The 25490-nt window shown below is 35.9% G+C and overlaps 1 protein-coding gene and 1 long non-coding RNA gene across 3 annotated transcripts; one reads left to right on the plus strand and one right to left on the minus strand.

Moving 5' to 3' along the window:
- The first annotated feature begins 12752 nt into the window (after nt 1-12752).
- Nucleotides 12753-14592, plus strand: LOC128241554 (uncharacterized). Its single transcript, XR_008262390.1, has 3 exons — nt 12753-13086; nt 13429-13835; nt 14079-14592. It is a non-coding gene; the product is annotated as an uncharacterized LOC128241554 (long non-coding RNA).
- Nucleotides 13845-15650, minus strand: LOC128241553 (uncharacterized). Of its 2 annotated transcripts, none has more exons than XR_008262389.1 (3): nt 15363-15650; nt 14805-14957; nt 13845-14175 (listed from the first exon to the last, which is right to left on the minus strand). XR_008262389.1 is itself a non-coding variant. In XM_052958561.1 (3 exons), exons 1-3 carry the CDS (start codon nt 15463-15465, stop codon nt 14070-14072), a joined length of 354 nt encoding a protein of 117 aa, XP_052814521.1. In that variant the 5' UTR covers nt 15466-15650; the 3' UTR covers nt 13845-14069. The 2 variants fall into 2 exon arrangements, 1 of the variants encoding a protein (XP_052814521.1); XM_052958561.1 differs by having other exon boundaries at nt 15371-15650.
- Nucleotides 15651-25490: the final 9840 nt, after the last annotated feature.

Below are 25490 nucleotides of genomic sequence, written 5' to 3' on the forward strand. Positions count from 1 at the left end.
CCGGATCCAGGACTGGGCGGTGGAAGTCTGGTGAACTTTTCCCTTGAAAACGAACTGCTGTGGAACACATAAAAGACTGAGTACTGGAACAAGGCGAAGAGGCAACGGAAATCCGAGCTAAAGGCCACAGAGTTTAAGGATGGGATGGACTTATATACTTACAATTTATTAACCTTATGCTTATATACCTAGCACGTTGGAAAAAAAGAAGAGCAGGGAGGACTATCAGCAATTGATGGAGAAAATGGATTAAATTTGCACCGTGCTTTCAACTATCGCTCTAAGCGCGACCAGAGGGTAAGTAATAATTAGGACACAGACCCAATCATATAATACTCTACGATATTGAGTATCAATAAGTCAACGTCAAATGTATGTCTAATTGTCAATTTCAAAACATGTTGTGTTTACTTGTGTAATTTCATGTCTTTTCAATGGAAGGCGATCATAGCTAAAACTCAGGGTAACCTAGATTAGGCCGAGCGGGGAGCGGCGGATGGAGGGTTGATGTTAACGGGGTTGCTGACCCCATCCATTTCTTAGAACGTCAACCCAACACAGCTATGTCGGTGTCCTCCGACGTGGAAACCCTACAGAGGAAGACCAAGCCGAGAGGCTAGATGATGATTGTGTGTTTGATTGTGAAGATTAGTTCAAAATTAATATCTCAACCCGCGCTGTTTATAATCAGGACTTTTTTTATTTATTTAATCATACACAGGTATGAACAATGCGAATGCCCTTAAATAACTGACAATTCTTTTATTTGACCTCTGTAATTTAGTTACGTACGTTGTTGCGCTAGGTCGTTATGACTTTTATCTGCATTGAGCAGATTGTATTACAAATTTGATATGCATTCATTTATTCTTTATGAATATGTATAAACATGTATATTTGTTTAAAATTTAGTCGAACAATGGATCGTGAGCAAAAATAATCAATTGAAATTCATTATTATTTGAACAACAAACTACAGCAATACAAAGTGACCGTGAATATGTTAAGTCCTCAAAAGAAAAAAAATATTCCGGAATATGTACTTTGTATCTTATTAGAAAAGCTTGCTGAATAATTGAGATAGCTATTTCCCATCAAGGAGCCTCATAATCAATTTGCTTTCAAAAGAACAACTTTGACGATTGACGGAAGAGACCTTACAATATTATGAATTTATTAAAATGTAGTTAATTTTTATTTCAATAAACATGTTAAACGTTCAGTTTTAAAGAGACCTTAGTGTATTTATTTTATCAACCCAGTTTCCGAAAATGATAACATTTGATTTATCTAAACCTTTTAACTTTAGATCACTGTTTAAATATTTGTCTCATCGGTTAGTAGGATATCACACGTTAATATTGCAATAGTTCATTTATTATCTGTCTAGTACAAGGAGCCTTTTAATACATTAGTTGGCTGCTGATAATATTTATCAGTGATATTTGCATGACATATGAATAGTTGATAGTTTAAAATGAAAATCTGTACAATTTAAAGTCTTTGTTCAACATATTAACTTACCAAGCGAATATTTTCAAAATGCCATTTACATTTAAAAACTCCCAACACTACCCAGTTAAAACTGATGAACAAACATCATCGCTGGACCAACAGTCAAGGTGTAAAATCATGAGTATTACTCAATCGCTCCCCTTCTTTTGCAAATAGTATTTTCTCCATCTGTATCTAACACATTCACAAACATAGATACGAATTTCGCATAACGCTGAATAACATTTTGTTTAAAACATTAAAGGTATTGCATTGCGGAATTCAACTCAACCATTATTTTTTTAGGTTCAACGTGTCTTAAATTAAATTGAAAAGAAAAAAAAATACTTGTCGCGGATAACAACAAATCAAGGTCCAGAGAAACAATCAAACATATATTCCTTACTACTTTTAAGGTTATCAAAGTAAACATTTCTTTCAAATCAAGAATTACGCGTATTATCGGGAACGCTTCTTCATTTTCTGGTAAAAAATCACCATGACCTCGGCTATCAACTTAATGACATAAAAATTAGTAGGGTGTTATTTACTGACCATGAACATAGAGGTAAATCAGTTTAAAGAATAATTTGTTCAATTATATATTTCAATAAAGTATTAACAAGGACATGGGAGTACCTGTACCCACCGATTTGTGGAGATATGACGTATACACTTAGTCATCTACTGAGAGTGTAATTATTTGGAATTCAAAATTTGCTGAAATTAACTGTTAAACTCATAACAGAAATGAGCAAACTTAGCTTTCGAAAGATAATATTGAATTAATGTACATCAAATTTTTGGGCTTTATGTCATAAACACACAATCAATGTAATTGAATATAAATATCAGCCAATAAATGTTTAAAGCTCAAATAAACTTATTAGGCCCCCTTTCGCTCATAATACTCCTCCGAACCTTCAGTCAAATACGCAAATTTCAACGGTCTTGCAACTAAACAGCGATGTACATACCAATATACTTATTTAAATTGCTTCTACTACCCCTACCATTCTGTAACAGCTTAAACTACGATTTGCACGAAAGTCATAACGCACATCCTTAGATGTATATGCAATGCCGAGTTTAGTGTTATGAACTAAAACCTAATGTCGTATCTCACATATGTTGGAAACTGTCGAAAAATGCCTACGATAATTTAAACAGTTTAGAATATACGAAAGCTTTCAGTACAATGTCATATCAACCGCCGTACATATTGTCGACCAATGTCGTTTCATCTCGCGTCACAATCATCCATTGAGTCTTTGAGATTGTCTGTACTACACAGTAGATAACATAATCATTGTGACTTAGTGTGCTGAGCGAAGATCGATCCACTTCAATTCGAGTGTTATCGAAACTACTCGAGTGTTGTACGATTACCACACGAGTTCAAGTATGGCGGTAATGTGAGGACCATTTAAATGAGATCAATCGTATTGAAGTATTCATGAACAATGTCTGTAGGACCAATTTAAAGGAAGGGACGAACTAGAAATAAAAAAATACTAACATTTGTGAAAAAATTGATTGATCTTACTTATATCATTATTGTCAACAATTGTAATCTGGTTGAGAATCGCATGTTGTAACACGAAGTATGGATGTGTCCTCAAGGATAGGATGCATTTACCATTCAGTGATTTTTAAATTGTCATGAAGCCCTAGTTTTTAAATGGACGAATGTAATAAATAGTTTTATTTTGATGTGATTATTTGTTGAAGCCACATCTACATTTGTTTATCATAAAGATCTAACCAAAATTTAAGACAGGAGTTTCAAAATACTTTTAATGCAGTCTAATTATTAAAGCAGTACATCATTTGAATAAATATTGTAAGACTGTACGTGTTTTCACACTATTTACTACTAATGGTATGCACATTTATTACAAGATATTGCACACCACAAAGTAGAGATTGAACAATATGACTTTTTTGTACATGAATTTAAATTTGTTTCTCGCATAAGATAACAGGTGTAAACACTTAGATTACCTATACACTCATCCGACAGAGTCGTATATAGCTTCTAATCTAGGCTTTTAATATCAATGTCCTCAAAATACTGAGGTCAACATATAAAGATATACTAGTTATTCATGTCTTTATCTTCTACAATTAAAATATGGCCATGGCCATGTACATTCATCTTCTAGAGGAACATTCATAAATATACTTATCCGTATGTGAGGTGTCCCATTACTAAATGTGAAAACTCATACTCTAGAAATCTATTTGAATTGCTTAATAGATATAGCTTTCAGAACACATTTCTTGCTAAAACTGCTTTATAAAATGAATCTTATTTCTTCTTAAAAACAATAAACTTCCTGTAACGGTATACTCACGTAGAATTTACAACATAATACATTTAAATCAATACAACTTTAATAGTTTGGATTTATATCAAGGAAAAGTCATGTAATTCATATTTAAGAAATGAAAATGATATTTATATTTCTATATTTTACCAAATTGTCTACGTCTTAGGACCGAGATAAATATTTTATTGTTAAGACTCTCTTTAGAATTTATCTGAACTGTTGTCGTACAACTGCTTTATTAAGAAGACAATATAATTTTGACTAATCAATATTCTTCCTCAATGACGTAGGCCTGGTATATTATCATTTTGTCATAATAGACATACATTATAGTAGAGCTATGTTGTACAGCAGATAAACTGGTAATCACGCCATAAACTGCCAACATTAATCCAAATTGAAACAATTGGACTTTTGAAAAACTTTGTTTAAGAATGGTATTGAACTACAACCACTGACTAAGCTTTTGCAAGTAACAGACAAAGTGATCTGCCGACTGAAACGGCAACACATTTAGCATTTACCGAATCATTAAGATTAATAATAACAAATGTTGAGGAAGGGACATTTTCCTCTATGATTTGCTTTTTAAAAGTGATCAACTGATCTCCATGCAATGCAGGGGAAATAAAGCCTCAATTATTTATGTTATTTATTGCAAGAGTTAAATATCTTAGAACGTTTGGTTACCAGCATAGTAAGGGAACAGACAACTAGATAGTCGTGGTGAATATCAGTTAGACTTCAAAATAAAAAAAAATTCCGAAAACTAAACTTACCCAACAAGTGGTAATAACATTCAGCTCCATAGGGTACATTTTTCAGCAAGGATGAATTGAAAACTTGTGTATCCTTCCAGGTATAGGAAAACGCTTTTATTTGAAATAAATGAATGCTGGTTAACATGCATTTATAAATGCCAATAAATTGCATAATATAGTTTGTGTTTTATTATCTACCAAAAGAAAGGTTTATCAGATTCACGCTACGTTAATTTCAAAACCACAAAACTAACGTTTTCTTTCCGTTTTCCTCTAAGGTAGACTTCTGTCTACGGTTAAAACTCTTATGTAAATTGCATTCCGTTTTTAATGATGCCTTGATGCTTGCGACAAATCTTTAAGTTCAATGCTTACTTTTGATTTGTATTAAGAAAAGTTTATGTTCACATAGTTTTAACAATCACAACCTAACTTTTAAATAACTTAAACTATCATCAATGATACAAAGGCCGATCATACATAAGTATAAAATATGTATTTTTCTATCATGATACCTAGACTGTGTGCTATCGGACTTCAAATAACAGAATTATAACAAACGAGGTTCAAAGTGACCTTAGTCTTACCCTGTGCCATTAAACGGTGTTTATGTTTAAATGTTTGGCTACTGAGCTTGTTTCTGTAGTTTTTCACATAAGTATTTATACACAAATTTAAATTAAACTTTTAATAATATATTTAGCAGTTTAGAATGAATTGCCAGAAATAACACCACACAACTTTGTTTGATTTCATTGTCTTACTCGACGTTTTATTGTTTCAAGTTAATGTAAGACAGCGTATTCTGAATGGGTTTATTCAATTTTGCTGGCTATGTAGAATCTGATTATTAACTCACATTGGAACAAATACTTATATATATCGTCATAAAAATGATTCAGTAATTAAGGTTTTAATGGGAAGTTGTGTTGATTGGGGTGGGGGTAAAAAAGATGTTTTAATGATGGCTGGATTACGTATTGACCCCAACACAATCCCCGTGCGGTTTAAAAAAGGAATTCATAAGTCGTAAGGGGGGCTATTACCCTCTGCATTTAATGAAGTAAAGAGCAAACAAGAATAATCTGGACGCTATAGTTCAATGTTTAACAACCTGGAATGACGACTTAAAACGTTACACAACCGATTTAAGAGAAAACTGAGAGGACAACTGCATTGGAATAACATCCGAACATGCCCATGCCAATGAGAGGTCATACCAAGTGAAATGGCAACCAACCAGGCCCTGTGTGAGTCAGTTTCCCGTGATTTTAATGTTTAAGCCATACGATGTCTAAGCCCAGGTGAAATAGGAATCAGCTAAACCTTGTGCGAGTAATCATGGTTTGGTTGCAATGCTTCACCTCAGATATGGGACATCCTCGGTTAAGTGGAAACCTACCAGGTTCTGTTCGCGCTATCTTGGTTCGATTGCAATGTATAAACTAGAAGGTTCAGCCAAAGCTGAATGAGAACCAAACTTTATTAAATGGCGTCATATTCATTCGGTTGAGTAGTCACTGCTTGTTAAATGGTACCCCGGTGGTTCTGTTCGCTTGGTTTGGTTATAGCGTGTTATTCCAATGGGGGTCCTTTCCGGTTAAATGGGAACCAACACTTTTGTATAATATCTTTCTCAGTTGTCAGTGCTTTTATCGTGACCTCAGAGTGACGCATTTACCTTATTTGTATCATAGTTATTAATATAACTATTTTTCTTAATATAATATTAATATTGATTATTATATTGATAGTGATTATTATATGAATATTGATTATTATTATTAAGAGAGATAACTCTAGTAACCATAACTTAAGACAAAAAAAAAAAAAAATGTTGAACCTTTTTATTTTCAGTATCAATGTTTATCGATAATATATTGACTTCAGACTTGAATGCAATGAAAAGAATGTGCTGCAAACCTATATTTGAAAGCATCAAAACCTTCAACGAAGACATAATGGGTATCGAATAAAACTACCCTAATTTCCAAAGTGTATTGTGTTGTTGTTTTTCAATTTAATTTCAACATAGTTTGAAAGAAAGGCAATTCTAGTAGGCATGTAATAGTAAGCACAACGTTAGTAACACTTGCTCCCCTTTAATAATCAGTATCAATGTTGCAGGTAATGTAAACAGATGTTCATACATAACAAAAAAAGATAAGAAGTTGAACGAAAAACGCTAGTAGTGGACTTCGCGCGATATAGTGAAGACAGAACTATGTATTCAACATTACAAAAGACACCTTAATGAACTTTACGCAAATGAAATATACCATGTTCGGACTGTAAACATCATGACGTATTTCTGTGATAATATAAATAAGATATCACTAAGTGCGCTTGTGATTAACGATATTGATATTATTGTGAATCAGGTTGTCTAACGTCAACTAAAAATTGAGGGTATGTTAAAAGTTTACTGTGCTGATTAAAATCATGCACTTACCAATTAGGTGTCATTTAGTACACTACAACAGAACATACACCACATGTTTGATGTCAAACATACATTTTAATTACTAATGTGATTAAGTTTTCCTTTGCTCTGTGTCTATATCATACACATAAATTGATTCAAACGATTTTAGTGCAACTTTGAATATCTTGTGAAATATTCCCAAATAAGTTGTCAATACTCTTCAGATGAAAAACATTTCAGGAGAACAAGTGATCAATTTGATACACATTACCTTTTCATAAAATTGATTATTGTTGATGATTACGTTCATTTTTTTCTCCCTAACGAAATGATCCCTGCAATAGTTATGGATCAAATATATTGTTTTAATTTTAACAGAACACGCATTATAAATTGTATAGGTTATACATATATTTCGGATGAAACCAAGATTGACTCAGTATCTTCAATCGTGATATCGTAACCGTTTTTATATGGTGTTTCAAAAACTAATTTTATTCAAGTATATACATCATTAATAACGTTCATACAGCTAAGCTGCAATTCTGAGAGTATGTACATTTGTGATGTTTTCATTAAACCATGATAAACGATGTGTAAAGAATGTGTCAGCGATGATGATTTCAAATTAGTATTAGCTAAGTAATGAAAACTTTTACAGTATAATTTGGGGTTGAATACGTGTGTTCGATGAATTGTATACTTATATACGTATAAATAATTGAAACCTGTAAAACTTGTACTTAACGGTTGCAATTAAATGAACAATAACAGAATTGACGAGTGTACGAAGAATTAAAGATGGGTAACAAACATAAGGTGAAGAGGAGGTATTTTATCCAATAATGGTAATGATAATTGTTATAACAATTATCAACCAAACTGATTTGTTTTAAAAATTATTTAAATCAGAAAAAAGGACATGTTTTGTTCATATACACACTTAATGGTACACATATGAATAAATGTATACATCAAGCATACTTATTACAATCTAAAATAAAACAGGGACTATGGAAATGTGTGGAACGTGCACTACCTATTCCAAAAATAAAAGAAACGTAAAACATCAAATGAAATGTTGTGTTGATATTTCCGGTTGTGAGAATGTTTCAACAGTCAGCATCGACTTAAGTTGGGTAGCGGAAAGTTCTGATTGTGAGGATGTTTCAACAGTCACCATCGACTGAAGTTTGGTAGCAGAAAGTTCTGGTTGTGAGGATGTTGCTAAAGTCAGCATCGACTGAAGTTTGGTAGCAGCAAGTTCTGGTTGTGTGGGTGTTGCTACAGTCAGCATCCCCTGCAGTTGGGTAGCAGAAAGTTCTGGTTGTGAGGATGTTTCTACAGTCAGCATCGACTGAAGTTAGGTAGCAGATAGTTCTGGTTGTGAGGATGTTGCTACAGTCAGCATCGACTGAAGTTGTGTAGCAGAAAGTTCTGGTTGTGAGGATGTTGCTACAGTCAGCATCGACTGAGGTTGGGTAGCAGAAAGTTCTGGTTGTGTGGGTGTTGGTACAGTCAGCATCCCCTGAAGTTAGGTAGCAGAAAGTCCTGGTTGTGGGGATGTTGCTACAGTCAGCATCGACTGAAGTTAGGTAGAAGATAGTTCTGGTTGTGTGGGTGTTGCTACAGGCAGCATCGACTTAAGTTGGGTAGCAGAAAGGTATGGTTGTGTGGATGTTGCTACAGTCAGCATCGACTGAGGTTGGGTAGCAGCAAGTTCTGGTTGTGTGGATGTTGCTACAGTCAGAATCGACTGTAGTTAAGTAGAAGAAAGATCTGGTTGTGATGATGTTGCTACAGTCAGCATCGACTGAAGTTGGGTAGCAGCAAGTTCTGGTTGTGAGGATGTTGCTAAAGTCAGCATCGACTGAAGTTGGGTAGCAGCAAGTTCTGGATGTGTGGATGTTGCTAAAGTCAGCATCGACTGAAAGTGGGTAGCAGAAAGTTATGATTGTGAGGATTTTTCTATAATCGGCATCGATTGAAGTTGCTTAGCAGAATGTTCTGGTTGTGAGGATGTTGCTACAGTCAGCATCGACTGAAGTTGGGTAGCAGAAAGTTCTGGCTGTGTGGATGTTGCTACAGTCGGCATCGACTGTAGTTGGGTAGACAAAGTTCTGGTTGTGATGATGTTGCTACAGTCAGCATCGACTGAAGTTGGGTAGTAGAAAGTTCTGGTTATGACGATATTGCTACAGTCAGCATCGACTGAAGTTGGATAGCAACAAGTTTTGGTTTTGTGGATGTTGCTACAGTCAGCATCGACTGGAGTTTGGGTAGCAGAAAGTTCTGGTTGTGTTGGTTTTGCTACAGACGGAATCGACTGAAGTACGGAAACAGACAGTTCTGGTTGTGTGGGTGTTGTTACGGTCACCATCGACTGAAGTTGGGTAGCTGAAAATTCTGGTTGCGAGGATGTTGTTACAGTCAGCATCGACTGAAGTTTGGTAGTAGAAAGATCTGGGTGTGACAATGTTGTAACAGTCAGCATCAGCTTAAGTTGGTAAGCAGAAAGTTCTGGTTGTGTGGGTGTTGCAACTGTCGGCATCGACCCGAGTTGGGTTACAGAAAACTCTGGTTGTGAGGATGTTGCTACAGTCAGCATCGACTGATGTTGGGTAGCTGATAGTTCTGGTTGTTAGGATGTTGTTACAGTAAGCATCAACTGAAGTTGGTTAGCAAATATTTCTGGTTGTGAGGATGTTGCTACAGTCAGCATCGACTGAAATTGGGTAGCAGAAAGTTCTGGTTGTAAGCATGTTTCTACAGTCAGCATAGACTGAAGTTGGGTAGCAGATAGTTCTGGTTGTAAGCATGTTGCTACAGTCAGCATAGACTGAAGTTGGGTAGCAGATAGTTCTGGTTGTAAGCATGTTTCTACAGTCAGCATAGACTGAAATTGGGTAGCAGAAAGTTCTGGTTGTAAGCATGTTGCTACAGTCAGCATAGACTGAAATTGGGTAGCAGAAAGTTCTGGTTGTAAGCATGTTGCTACAGTCAGCATAGACTGAAGTTGGGTAGCAGATAGTTCTGGTTGTGCGTATGTTTCTACAGTCAACATCGGCTATAATTGGGTAGCAGAAAGTTCTGGTTGTGAGGATGTTGCTACAATCAGCATCGACTGAAGTTGGGTAGCAGAAAGGTCTGGTTGTGAGGATGTTGCTACAGTCAGCATCGACTGAAGTTGGGTAGCAGATAATTCTGTATGTGAGAATTTTTCTACAGTCGGCATCGACTGAAGTTAGGTAGCAGATAGTTCTGGTTGTGGGGATGTTGCTACAGTCAGCATCGACTGAAGTTGGGTAGCAGAAAGTTCTGGTTGTGAGGATGTTTCTACAGTCGGCATCGACTGAAGTTGGGTAGCAGATAGTTCTGGTTGTGGGGATGTTGCTACAGTCAACATCGACTGAAGTTGGGTAGAAGAAAGTTCTGGTTGTTTGGATGTTGCTACAGTCAGCATCGACTGAAGTTAGGTAGCAGAATGTTCTGGTTGGGTGAATGTTGTTACAGTCAGCATCGACTGAATGTGGGTAGCAGAAAGTTCTGGTTGTTTGGATGTTGCTACAGTCAGCATCGACTGAAGTTAGGTAGCAGAATGTTCTGGTTGGGTGAATGTTGTTACAGTCAGCATCGACTGAATGTGGGTAGCAGAAAGTTCTGGTTGTTTGGATGTTGCTACAGTCAGCATCGACTGAATTTGGGTAGCAGATAGTTCTGGTTGTGTGGATGTTGCTAACGTCAGCATCGACCGAAGTTAGGTAGCAGAATGTTCTGGTTGTGAGGATGTTGTTACAGTCAGCATCGACTGAAGATGGGTAGCAGAAGGTTCTGGTTGCGAGGATGTTGCTACAGTCAGCATCGACTGAAGTTGGGTAGCAGATAGTTCTGTATGTGAGGATGTTGCTACAGTCAGCATCGACTGAAGTTGGGTAGCATATAGTTCTGGTTGTGTGGATGTTGCTACAGTAAGCATCGACTGAAGTTGTGTAGCAGAATGTTCTGGTTGTGAGGATGTTGTTACAGTCAGCATCGACTGAGGTTGGGTAGCAGAATGTTCTGGTTGTGTGGATGTTGTTAACGTCAGCATCGTCTGAAGTTGTGTAGCAGAAATTTCTGGTTGTGTGGATGTTGCTACAGTCAGCAGAGACTAAAACTGTGTAGCAGAATGTTCTGGTTGTGTGGTTCTTGCTACATTTAGTATCGACTGAAGTTGGGTTGGTGATAGTTCCTGTTGCGAGGATGATATTACAGTCCGCATCGACCCGAGTTGGGTTGGTGATAGCTCCGCTTGCGAGGATGTTACTACAGTCAACATCGACCCGAGTTGGGTTGGTGATTTCTCCGGTTGTGAGGATGTTGCTACAGTCAGCATTGACTAAAGTGGAGTAGCAGAAAGTTCCGGTTGTGAGGATGTTGCTATAGTAAGCATCGACCCGAGTTGGGTTGGTGATAGCTCCGGTTGTAAGGATGTTGCTACAGTCAGCATCGACCCGAGTTGGGTCGGTGATAGCTTCTGTTGTGAGGATGTTGCTACAGTCAGCATCGGCTGACGCGGGGTAGACGATAGTTCTGCTTGCAATGATGTCTTTACAGTCAGCATCGACTGAGGTCGTGTAGGCGATAGTTCCTGTTGCAAGGGTTTTGCTACAGTCAGCAGCGAATGCCTTATTGGAGCCGATAGTTCCAGTTGTAGGGATGTCTTTACATTTAGCATCGGATCGGAATGGAAGCCGATAGTTCAAGTTGCAACGATGTCGGTTCAGTCAGCATTGACTGCAGTACTTGAGCCGATGGCTTGAGGTGCAATAATATAGCTTCAGCCAGCCTCGACTGCAATATAAGAGCCGATAGCTCAAGCTGACCGCGGTATTGGAGCCGATAGGTTGAGTTGCAATGATGTGCTACAATCAGTATCGACCGCGGTATTGGAGCCGGTAGTTCAACTTGCAAGGATGTCGCTACAATCAACATCGACCGTGGTATTGGAGCCGATGGTTCAAGCTGACCGTGGTATTGGAGCCGATGGTTCAAGGTGACCGCGGTATTGGAGCCGATAGTTCAAGCTGACCGCGGTATTGGAGCCGATAATTCAAGCTGACCGCAGTATTTGAGCCGATTGTTCAAGCTGACCGCGGTATTAAAGCCGATAGTTCAAGCTGACCGCGGTATTGGAACCGATAGTTCAAGTTGCAAGGATGTCGCTACAGTCAGCATCGAATGCTGAATGGAGGACGATAGATACGGATGTAAGAGTGATGTTAGAGATCGCGTTTTTTTTGTGTTTACTCCAGATGATACTTTAGCTATTATCTGCGTGACAACCTTCGAAATTACTCGAGTCTGTATGACTTTATAAGTATGAATTAAGATGAAATTGAAGGAGACTCTTTAAAGAAGCAAAACATATATTTATGTCTTTCTTTGGTCTTTTTATTTAAATGCACTATGATGTTAATCTCATATGACCAAAATTATAAAAACAAGTCAAAAGTAATATTATTTGTGTACAGATAAAAATATAAGCGATATTTTGGCGCATTTTGAATGTTGAAGTGTCGTCACGTAGCTATAAATTGATGAAGAAAACAACATTTATCAAGCTAAATATGTTCGTATCTGTACACAAATCAAAGACTGAAATAAATAAATTTCCAATAAAATTATAACAATTATATTATATATAGATACTATTAAATCGATAACCGTTCACAATTGACCTTACGACAGCGGCTTCTAAGCCACGCCCCCTGATATCAAGGGAGCGAACTCTGTCTATGTCCGTCAAACAAACGAGGAAGTAATGGCGTCTCGCGTCGTTTCGCTTTCCGATATTCCTGACAAATTATCATAAATGTGACATTACAATGCGAAAAAAATAGAAGTCAAAGGAATTTGTAACTGGCTGCTACATCGGAAGGCTCGATATATCTTTAGAAAATGACGATATCTAACATTTACGGGGTGAAATCTATCCAAGTCAGAGAAAATCGGATAGCCGCCATGTTGTCAACATTGACATCGATACAAAGGAAAAGCGTGTGTGTGACGCATACTGTAAATGCAAACAAGGGTAAGTTTAACTTTTAATAACACCGGTCCTTCTTACAGTATTGTTGAAACAAAGAATAAATCATCGCACAATATGAGTAAATCATAAATGGCCCGAATGGGGAACCCGGAAGTGACATTAAATAACAGTTACTTGCCAGCTATACAGTATAACCTTGTATTCTATAGTATGAGCAGAAATGGTTTATTGGGGTTATGCATAAAAAGTTTCAGTTCTAAGCGATTGAACACTTCCCCTTATGAATAATAATGTAATAGTTGACAAGTGACAATCGTGGGTGATACCAATATGTAACTTTTGCATTGCTCAAACATTCACATGCTTTGATTTTTGTTCTTACAGAAATTGTGGAATATGTTCACACACTCTGGCTGTAAAAGTAGACCTGGGAGGAAAAGTGCCCCCGGTGTGGGGCTCGAACTCACAACCACCAGAACACTAGCCCGGCGCTCTAACCAACTAAGCTGACCGGGCAGCTGGTTCTAACCCACACACACTACCCTCCCCCCCATTTACCGGTTAAGGCTGGTGGAGGGTCTCCTGCTATTTACCGTTGACACCATTAAAGTATTCTGATTGATGGAGATAAGGAAGTCCCCTTATTATTGTCTTCAACAAGCCTACCGCCACAGGGGACCTAGCATAAGACCGGAAACCGCCCCCCCCCCACACACACACATGATATTTGCCAGTCCAGGCAATGTCAACCGCAAGAGAAAACCAGTGATGACAAGTTTTACAAATAATCGGTAGGACCTATTTTAAAGCTTTTTATAACATTTAGTTTTACTTTGCTGTACAAAAGTAATGGACTATTTGTCCAGAGAAAAACAACAACCACAAAACATTAGCTAGTATCTTGTCAATATTTCATTATGATATACATGTAGAAAGCAAACATCAAAGGCAGTAGCATTTACAGCTAGTATTAAAATATTTAACAATACATGTAACTGATTTATTTTAATATTGGCATCTTTTATTTATTTCAGGAAAGTGTGGTCTTTTGAAGAGAGTTCTTGAAGTTGTTCAGCATGTTGTTTTGATGGATTCTTGGAAGGATGTACCTCTATGATGTTAGCTTCAGTTCTGGAGTATAACACCAGTTGTTGCATATTTAATATCAGATTTATTAAATACATTGTTGTTTTGCAAACATTACTTAAACTTTGATATTTCTTTGATGTTTATGTATGATATTGTAGGTGAATATCTCTTTATTGCAATGGCAAATATATTTTAAAATATATAGCATTAGCAGAAGTTATTTTTCACTGTTAAAGCTGCACTTTCACAGATTGATCACTTTGACAACTTACACAGGATTCGATTGCATTTATCATGTTTTGGCTCGGAGAAGTTTGCTTTGTGATTTATATATTAGGTCTTAATTTAAAGAATGCCAAAATAAGCCGATTCTGAGACAAAAAGTGTCAAACTAGAATTCTGTGAGAGTGCAACTTTAAGAATACTGTTAATCGAGTGTGCATGTGATCTGGACTCTGAACATTGGATGAACTATCATTAAATAGTGTAGATTTACGTAAATGGCCCAAAATATAAAAATAACAATGAAAATACATGCATGTTTGACTTGTTCTTTATTCATAATAAGTCTAAGTCTTTACAGCACATGTTTGGCAGAATCAAGTTCTAATGAACATAATAATTGATTTAAATGTACAGTGAAATAAATTGTTTTATACAGAAAATAAAACCTTAACGATTCAGACCGATCTGTTCTCGTTTTGTTTTGGTGGCTCAAATATTTATCTGAGTTTTGGAGGAGGCCTAGCTGGTGTGAGCAGGTCAAATACAGTAGCTGCTTGAGGGTCAGTGTTTTCTTGATTGGATTTCCCGTCGACAAAGTGCTGATATGAAAATAAGAAATCTATGAAATGTGTCGGAATGACAGCTACAAAAGCCATTGTTTACATAGGAACCATACTAGTATATGAGATTCGGAAGCATGCGATGGTTCGGACAAAAATTTAGTTGTACGATATTTCCTGATTTACTTTGAAAGCAAAGCAGTTTATAAAAACTACATAACGGTATCAACAAAAATACCTCTATCTTGAATGAAATCAATCGTGTCCATGTTGAAACTGATATTAAATGGCCATTAATGCCGATTTGACAACACAAGCCAAAGCATAAATGTACGATGTTTATAGTTTAAAAATAGTAACACTTATTTAGGTCATGCACGGACAATTTCAGTATTAAATAAATTTTGAGCGGATTGAAATAAGTAGTTTTGTTCAAAAAAATACTTTTGTACAGACGTATAGATGTTTCGCCTTTGAACGATCTTTCAAAATTTCCAAGTTCAGCTGTTGATGAGGTCTTCCACAGAGTCTGATACAGCACTTGCATTTTTCTAAATAACTCACTGGTTTCGAATACAGAACGAATTGTAAGCCATCTTTAGTCGGCCTGGCTACCTTGTATCCGAATTACAAGTGCCATGACAACACCTTTTTACCATAATACTTAAAAAGGCGAGGAATTGCCAGCGCATGTATATGACGGACTCTGGTCAGTTTGACGGACAAAATGGCGGATAGCAACACGGCTTATCAGCCCTACATTCTGATTGGCTGATAGGACCTGTCAATCAAATCCTGTCGTAAGGTCAATTGCAACTTAATAAATTCAATACATCCAATTTAAAAGCATCCTATTTAGATCTACAACTCGAAGAAAAGAAAGATATAATATATATTAAGTATCAATATTTATGATAAACGTGATGATTTTAATTTTAACATTATAAACATTCTCAAAGTGTATTGATGGTCATTATAATCTTATATCAAAGTACAATAGTAGTCTTAAATCGCTGATTGCTAATAATATTCCTCATCCCGATTTTTATGGTGATGTTTTAAAGAAAATTCGTAAAATAAAAATGTTTCCAGCAGGTATTTGGGCAGAAGGACTCAATGAATTACTTGGATTTTATTTAAACCGTGGATATAAAGGCAATACTTTGAAAGAGTACCTGCCTTCTAGTTTTTGAAGATGAATTCCTAAAATAAAATATAGTGTTGGATATAGCATCCGTACATAACTAAGCTTTCAGTCCTTTGATTTGATAAAACGTTTACAAATTCATGTTATCTTTAAACCGACTTTGGCTGGCTCGGAATATTTTGGCATGTGACGTCATTTTCTTTAAATATTTAACATAGGTAATCATTTGGAAAAAAATATTAGCTAATATATAATAATGTTTTGTTTTTTGTTCCCAGTTTTAGTACAATGATGCTTTTTTTAATGAAATTCTATGAACACAAATTTTTAAACCTTTTATTTTATAAGGCAGACTGTGGGTGATGCTCATGGTTTTAAATGCAACTATTGCATACTTTGGTAAGATTGACCTTTTACGTTTTTTCTTTATTCAGGATTGTTCGTATAAAAGTGAGGTTTGTGCACGTAAACTGGTTTGAATCCCCAGTAAATTTACATTCTTGATAATCTCACCTAGTTTTTATATAGTATATATGCACTGTGTTGTTTGTGGAGTTTTTTGCTGTTCTTCCATGTTTCTTAACCTGTTTGTAATTTTTTGCTCTTGTGTTTCATGTCTTTGGCCTTTACCCAGTGCAATTATACGGTATGCTTAAATTTTTTTCACATATGTATTGTTTTGGATTCTATAGAGTTTAATTAGAACAAGTGCTCATTTTTCATCGGACTTCCGCTTTAACTCACAAGCATAAAAGAAAGTGAAGTTGTGTTTTTATATCTACATTTTTTGTTACTCATTATACAAAACATAGATTGAATTACATAAATAGAAATTATTGTTATCAAGAATGCTAAAAACAGTTTGCACTAATGGACAGATTCATTGTTAAACACATTGTTATCAGGAACAGTTACATTTGTTGCAAGACTTATTCTTTTTGACACAATTGTTGTTGATCAATGCAGTTGGTCGATCGTTTGTAAGAACTGCTATTTTCACGGAAATTCACAAATAAACACTTGTGATATTGTGAGTGTATACTGCTTATAAAGTGAGAATATTTACTTTACACTCTGTGAATAGCATCTTCCATTTTTACAAATACTGTCAAGTACGAAAACAGTTAATATTGTATGGTACTCTTATTACTCAAATGGAAATGCCTTTCATACTAAATTGAAATCAAACCATTCCGAAAAGCATACACAAATAAGATTAAGTGTGCCATCATGATCACTAGATAAAGGGAAGCTATCATATTTCATCAATATGATATGCTTTTATGGATGCATTCCCGTGAGATGAATTCACATGATCACTAGTTAAACGGAAGTTATCATACTTCATATTTATGATATGCTTTTATGGATGCATCCCCGTGACCCAACTTCACATGTGTTTTTGTTGACTGTCAACAAAAATACATGTACAGTTGGGTCACGGGAATTCTTCCATAAAAGCATATCATAATTATGAAGTTTAATAAATGTACGATATAGGTATTTTTGCCGCTCGCCTTATATTACTAATTAAAAAAAAATGATTTGACTTGACTTAGAAGTGTCGTTGTGATATATATTACCATTTAAGATATAAAATTATCTTCGAAACAAGTACCAGATATCAAGACAACACACAAAAAAGTTTATCTTAAGATCATTTAGTGAAGCAGAATTTTTACTTTGCATGTCTTTGAGATGTCGCAGTGATTTCACACATTATTTTGGCTATTGTGTTTCCAATACTAACGAAACTTTACCATTGAACTCCTTGAATTAAAACATATTCTTGTGTGCTTATTTAATACGGTACCTTTACTATTGAAATTGTTATTTGATTAGGATTGGCCAATTACTGAATAAAGAAGTTGCTATAGACCCCATGAAATCCTTCATATGGTGAGCGTAGAAAGCATGAATGCTGTTGCAAACAATAGGAACTCGGAACAGAGCTAAACAACATTTACAAAACTTTCTCAAGATATGCAAATATTCCGACCATTTCGGCTCTAGGCATGTACTAAGGATAACTTCAAAGGACATTGATCTAGATTTTGGCATGTAGCCTCTAAAACGTCTAAAACGAAAGAAAAAAACAACATTTTAATTCAGTTTTGACATCTTGCGTTTACAGTCCAAGACAAATAATATAATACAAATTTACATATTAACTGAAATAATCTGAGAGTAAGTTACAAATTTCTTGAGCCATATTTCTCATTCGTCTTAATGAAAATTAACCATCTTTGAAATCTTAGTTATTTGATCATAACAAAAGAAATAGTTCATGTAGAAGACTGCAAATTGTCATGAATATACATGAATGTGCATTGAATAGTTTTATAGCTTTTTTATGTGGTTTTACATTGTGGTTTTATTTTAAATTAAGTTTTACAAACGATATAGATATTTAATTGGATTCTCATCACAGTGTATTTTGCCTCCAGCAATGCAGGGTGAACACGTATCAAGGATTACACAGTATGATAGATGTAATCCCCACATTATTCGAAAATTAACAATTTTTAGACCTAATCCTCCCGTTTTGTCACGACTGAAACAGTTAGGTATTTAAGATATAGAGGCACCCGAGGGGGACTGGATAAAGTCCGACGTGCTTTAGACACTAATCAGGGAGTCAATGTAAATAACCTAAAAACTCTGCCTAAAGCAATTTCCACTGTTTTACACACTCGTACTATGAAAACTTTACTAACCACTATAACTGAAAATAAGGGCCGGATAATAAAATCGGACATTATTAAGGTAACATTTGAACATGGCAATGCAACGAAGACTTATATGTCGATATGCTGTATCAATCCAAGATCAGTTAAAAACAAGACAGTGTCTATCTGTGATTATATTTTGTCAAATAACTTTGACATTGTTGCTGTGACTGAAACGTGGCTAGGTACGTCGGTTGATAAAGCGTGCATCAGTGAACTTGTACCAAGTGGCTATTAAATCAAACACGTCCCTCGTTGCGGAAGTAGGACAGTTTATGATGTGTGTACACTTAATTTTACTCGGCCCGTGTCTTTTAAGTACTTTTTTAGTATCGCTTCTTCATCTTTGATACTTTTTAATACCTTCTGATGAGTTTTAAAGATTGGTTGTATGTAGCCGTAGTGTTTATTTTTATCATGTGTATCTGCCTTTTTCTTTCTATATATGTTTTGTATATATATTGTGATTGAAAGATGAATGGGCGTTGGCAAGCCGATGGTGTTTCTGTGGGCCACTTTGCGTGAAATATTGTAACAAAATGGTCTGTACAGGGTGTGGGAGAGGCGATCCATCCCGCCAAACACCATCATCGCTGAGTGAGAGTTGCGACTAAACCCATTGATGGGAAGGCCACACGGGCTGTATCCTTTCCATGAAAAACATGGCTTGGTTAGAGAATGTTACTAAAATCGGCTGATTTACGTACAGGTGCACCAGTATCTTATTAAGATGTGCACCCCTATATGCATACGTGCTTTTCTAAATATAGAGTCGCACCTTTCTTGTAAAACTTTAAAATGGAGGTGCACCTCTTTCATACATACAACTGCACCTCCATGTTGTAAATGAAGATGCACCTCTATATTTAGACCGGCATGCCTTTTCGTAGACCTGCACCTTAAAAAATTAGGTGTAATTCTATTTTTTTCAACTTAAATCGCCATTAAGCGATTTTTCACCAAAATGGTAAGTCAAACTGTACTGGCTTGCTCAGACTCAATCTCATGGTTAAATTTGTTAAAAATAACCATTATGTCAAAATTCCTGCTTTTTCATTAAGAAAAACAAGTCTAAATGAGATGACTCAGACACCATTTCCGAATGAAAGAAGGTAAATGTTATTCAAATTATGTAATCTGATGTTTTCGTACATCTTTTCTTAAAAGGTTCACATTGGCAAGTGCAGGGAGAGAATGGTGTGATTGGTGGTGTGGTTGCGTCGTTTACTGTTAAGACCCTCTGCCATTCACTAAAATTTGCGTGCAATAAGGTCCCAGTTTCTCGATAAAACTTAAGCGTAACCGGCTTGAAAGTATGAGTTCAAATAACTAAATTGTATTCTGAAACTTAATTTAACAAGAAAAGAAATAGTTTATATTGATAGTGTTAAACATAATTTCATTGCATAGTCTAGAAACTCATTAAGTCTTAATGAAGGAAGTTACATAATTTACATTAAAATGAAACTAGTGTGCTTAGCTTGAACCTGTTATAAAATATTTCCATCAATTGGGGAAAAGATAAATGACATACATGTACATACAGTGATACTAATGCTTAGCCACATGTTTGGTTATAAAGAAGTTGTCTTACTATAGGTCAATAAGATTTCTGTGTAAATTACTGGTAAACGGGGTATGTCCGATTATAATAAATTAACTTTTTTCTGTATTTCAGAACGCATCCATGCCACCTGGTTTTTGACATAACAACTGTAGACTGATGTTCAGCAAAACAGGTATTGCCAGGTTATGTTAAACTGTTAAATTTGTGCAACGATTGGATATGCGTGACATCGTTTCACCAATAATGTACGAGGTTAGAAATATCAGCAATAGATAACGTTTGTTATCTGTTACATTTTTTAAGAACAAATACTGAATTGTAAAGATACGGTCATTTTGAAATCGTAATGAATAATCATTTAAGATTTAAATATAAGTATTGTTTGCAATTATTACTGCATTTATGATGTAGGAACGCAATTCTTCAAGCGAGCAAACTACCAAGAAGCTTTAGCGCGCTTCATTGGAATTCATGCTCGCTTGCCCTACTGCTTTCATACAGCATACACGTAAGCAAAAAAGCGATCAATCCTTAAATAAAACTATGCGTAACAAAAAGGAGTAGCCTAATGTTTCAATCTTGCAGAGACATTCAATGATAATCCTCAACCTTACACCGATATTCAACAAATACCCTCTATATATGGCTCAAGACCACAGTTATCTGCCGGATGTTAATATAGAAAAAAGAGTGCTTGTGTTCAAGTATGAATATTTTATTAAAGTTGAATGCAAGAGAATAAACGGGTGGTCTTTTTGCATAAAGCTTAACTTACTAGTAATTGGACACTATTGTGCAAGAAAATGATTGTTTTCAGTGAAAAAATAGAAAAAAATAATTGCCTGTGGAACTATATCAATTGGTTGTTTGTAGCCTTATTTCGTCTTGACCTCAGGGTCACGTATTACTACCCAGTTTTGCGAGACATCGCATTGGTCAACCCTATGTTTTCTTGTGATTAATTTTTAGACTATCTGCGCATGCTCCAAGACCGCAAACTCCAAAGCACTACTTCTATTCATGTCGTTTAAACCCATTTTTGGTCTCAATGCGCTCTATGTTTAGCAGAATGACGTCGAAACCATAAAAATAGATTGGTTGTTATGCAGTCCGATTATGAGTTTTGCTTGTTCGGCTATTTCCGCGCTGTAATTTTGTATCCCAGCGGTTTATTTTTAGCAGGATATAACTATTTTTAGATCGCTATTTTTATCAGATTAATGTGGATCAAAATAATGGAGGCTCTGGAAGAAAGGTAATGAAATTCACTCTGAGTTTAGCCCATGCTGTTCCAGAAATTCTAACCAACGCAAGTGTCCCATCGCCTGCAGGGTTTGTTATTATAACCTGACGTGACCCTGAAGCACGCTTATTGGTGCATTTTTTATTTGACTTTTATGAGATAAGAAACAGAAATAATTGTCTGAGTGTCAAAATAGTTGTATCTCAGGTTTCGCGTCGCTAATGCTTCAAATACTACAATTTACCTGCTACACAATAACACAATACTATTCATTCTATGATTTAAGGCGTTTATACTTCTAATGAGATGTTTTCATTTTTGTGCATAAAAGCTTCGTTCCGGTGTTCGTTCTTTGCATAGTTTTAGACATAAGGCTTTCAATTGATATAAGCACACATGCCCTGATACGACAGTGAGTAATGCATACGTTTAGTGAAGCAAAGTAGTTCGGATTAAACCTGTAAAACATCCAAAGAGTACGAAGCATTCATATTAGCACTAGTACTATTTCTACAAAGGTACTTACATAAAACATAAATAGCATTAAGTTTATCATTAAACTTTTAAAAGCACAATCATATTCTTATTCATGGAACAGACAAGTTCCGATAATCTAAAAATAGTTTCAACTACATAAACTGACCGATATTCTGAACAAAGTTTCTACATACATTAACTGGCCACATGTTTGTGCTCACCGCGGGAAAACGACCATCTGATAAGCCCTGCATTTTGAAAGGAATTATTGCTAAATTTGTTCGTAAAATAATAACATTTTCCTAAAACAATTAAAACGTGTATATTTATAAAACTTGCCAAACGTATGATATCTAATCAAAGCACCGAAATACCTTTAAAAACAATTGAAAGGGGCATGCGTTATAACTTCAAATACATGGGGACAGGGGATACGTCGACTGAAGTGATAAGTTGTGCATTTGGAAGGGAATTATATCTGAAGTTCGTTTTTAACAAATGATTTTCCTTAAACCAAACGTGTATGCTAAAAAAGGAAATGATATATATAATGTATTATACTTTCCTATCTTTCGATATCTAATCAAAGCAACGAAAACCCTTTAGAAACGATTGAAAGGGGCATACACGTTTAACAAGTTTACATATACAAAATGACATCAGACGCCATAAAATAGATACCGTATACACGTAGATATGTTTGTTTCCTCGCCCAATCTGGGCACAAGCTCTCTTGACCCTCGGCACGGTTTTCACTTTTATCTATGTGCCCTTCACCCATTCCCATTGTTCAAATAAAATTTGCAACCCTCACATATTTGCCTGCTGATAGTTTTAGCGCATTGCGCTTTGAATGTTTCTTGGATTGTTCTACAGCAGCCAGTGACTTGTTTTTCAATTAGGATTGATTTCAAGAGAAAAGCCAGGTCATTGTCTATATAAAACAGTGTCTGATATAGAAGAAAATTTTGGAGGGGTAGCCTACTGTAAATTGTTATAAATTCTTAATTTATACAGATATCTGGTTGAAATTTGGCCAGTTGACATTGCTTAACCATGGACTATTGTTGTTTGAGTTTGCAATTAAAAAAATCTAATATTACATAATATAAATCATTAATATATAATTTTTCTTATATATTTTTGACAAACCCCATTTTTAAAAAAAAACAACAACACTTACTTTCATTTTCAAATTAATGTTTGGAAGTAGTTCCAAAGGCTTTTACCTAATAAAAGAAAGCCTCATTTTCAATTCCAAATTATAAATGGAAGGATTTTTAAAATATCAACAACATCAATTTGCTCAATGAAAACGCACGGCCAAATGCCAACAGGCAAATGGCCGCGGCATTGGTTAGTACTCTCACGCACAGTCCAATATGGTATGGGGTTGTCAATTGCAGGTTTCCTGATAGCACGTGACATAGGAAACATGTTCACAGGTTCCGATACTGGGTTTATCGGCAAATGTTGGGTTAATCGCACCTGTCTTGAGCCACTTTGGGTCGCGGTGAAATGTTGAACCCATCAATTTAAACTGGTATGCCAGATATGTGTTAATCAAGTATGTTGTATAGGCTATAAATGCATCAATGATTGTACGTTTGGGTAGGTGTGCAGTTATTATTTTCCTTTCTTATTATTTTAAACAGGCCCGGGAGGAAATGATGAAGAACCGGCCAGCCCGCCAAGCTACCGGATGTTAATATAGAAAAATGAGTGATTATGTTAAAGTATTAATATTTGATTAAAGTTGAATGGAAGAGAATAAACGGGTGGTCTTTTTGCAAAGAGCTGAGCTGTACTTGGAACACCAACACAATGAGATACCTATTAAAAAATAATGCTACTTTTCATTAATTCATTAATTTATAATATGAATTATATAATATATATTCATCAATAAATTCATCTATTTAGTTAAAACATTGAAAAACTTGAAGAAATAACAAGTGAGCCGGTTTCATTACGATTAAAGCCATTTCCCTTCATGACTTAAAGAAAAAACCCTAAATACACTCAAAATACCTAAAAAAAACACTAATTCATTGTTTATTTCTATAGACAACCTGGTTGCTGAAGCCACGGAGGTATTTTCAAGGACAAGAACCAATGATGGTCAAAACGTGCTCTTGTGATGGAATTCCATACCGGTTCTCGGCAAGGATTTCCGAGAAAGGAATACTGTCTCCGAGTAAGAAGGAATTACATAAACTCACACGAGAACCCCTCATCCCATCAAATCGCAGGAATTTCAGTTATGATTCTTCCTATGGAGGTGCTAAAACCTTTTACCGATTTTGGGAAAAGCCGGTTTCACAGTATATGGTACCGGACTACGTTGATATCTGATTTTTCGTCACGCTCGGTACCGGGTTATATAATATTCTCTTAATATACCCCCAGCACAGCTATTGAAAAAAGTGTTTTGTTAAGGTCGTATGCGGACCGTGCATTAGGAGTTCGAGTTATCCAAGTAGCGGATACATTGTAATTAGTGTAAAGGTACGCTGTAGGCGGCGTTCATAATAATATTCCATATAAAACGGAAGTACGTTCGTAGTACGTATGTGAACTGGGTAATATGCAAATTGGAAAGGCCCGGGATCTGTGCGAATAGAGAAGTTAGTGTATATAAGGACCAGTAAACCCCTTTAGGGTCGAGCATGCTTTTCTCTGAAGGGATCTGTTGGTGTTTGTTTGAAGCCGGCAGGTTACAAAATTTGGCGCCCAACGAGGCACTACATTAAATATGGATCGAACTTCATCACAGCCAGACCTGTATGACGAGTAAGAGATGATGGCCAGAGAAATCACATAACATTTAAAGCGGGAGGTGCATATTCTACAACAAGAGAAAGAAAGAGCGATGTCACATCGGGACTTGGATTTGTCCAGTAGCAGGTTTGTGGTTCACACGCGATGTGATGTAGGCATGCAAACATCTGCTAGGACAAATTTTGTAACGTGCCGGCTGTATGTTCAATCGGTGACGTACAGCCTATTTGGATCGCTCTTATATAAATTTTCCTCAGGCTACTTAGCCTTATGATTAAAACAAATGATTCGAAAAATGAGTGGTGAGTTAAAACATAATCAACCAAATAATCAGGGTTCAAAGATTATGCATTGGTTTATATAAAGTTCAGTTACTTTAATGATGAATGGCTTTCTCTTACAGGAGCTTGTTTATTGGCGATGCAAAATACCTTAACCTTTGTCAGCGCGCAGATCGCAATGCTCTGTGGCCAACGCAGATGTCAGGTATGAGGTTTACTAATGTTTCTAGCCACCAGCTCCGTTTAACAGACTAGATCGCAATTCTGTATGTTTCAGGCTACTTGAACTGGGACGCTAGATAACCCTATAGATGTCAAGTTTCTGGTGCCTTTTTATCCCACAGATC

Source organism: Mya arenaria, chromosome 7, assembly GCF_026914265.1.
Source record: "Mya arenaria isolate MELC-2E11 chromosome 7, ASM2691426v1".
In the NCBI taxonomy this organism is placed as follows: Eukaryota; Metazoa; Mollusca; class Bivalvia; order Myida; family Myidae; genus Mya; species Mya arenaria.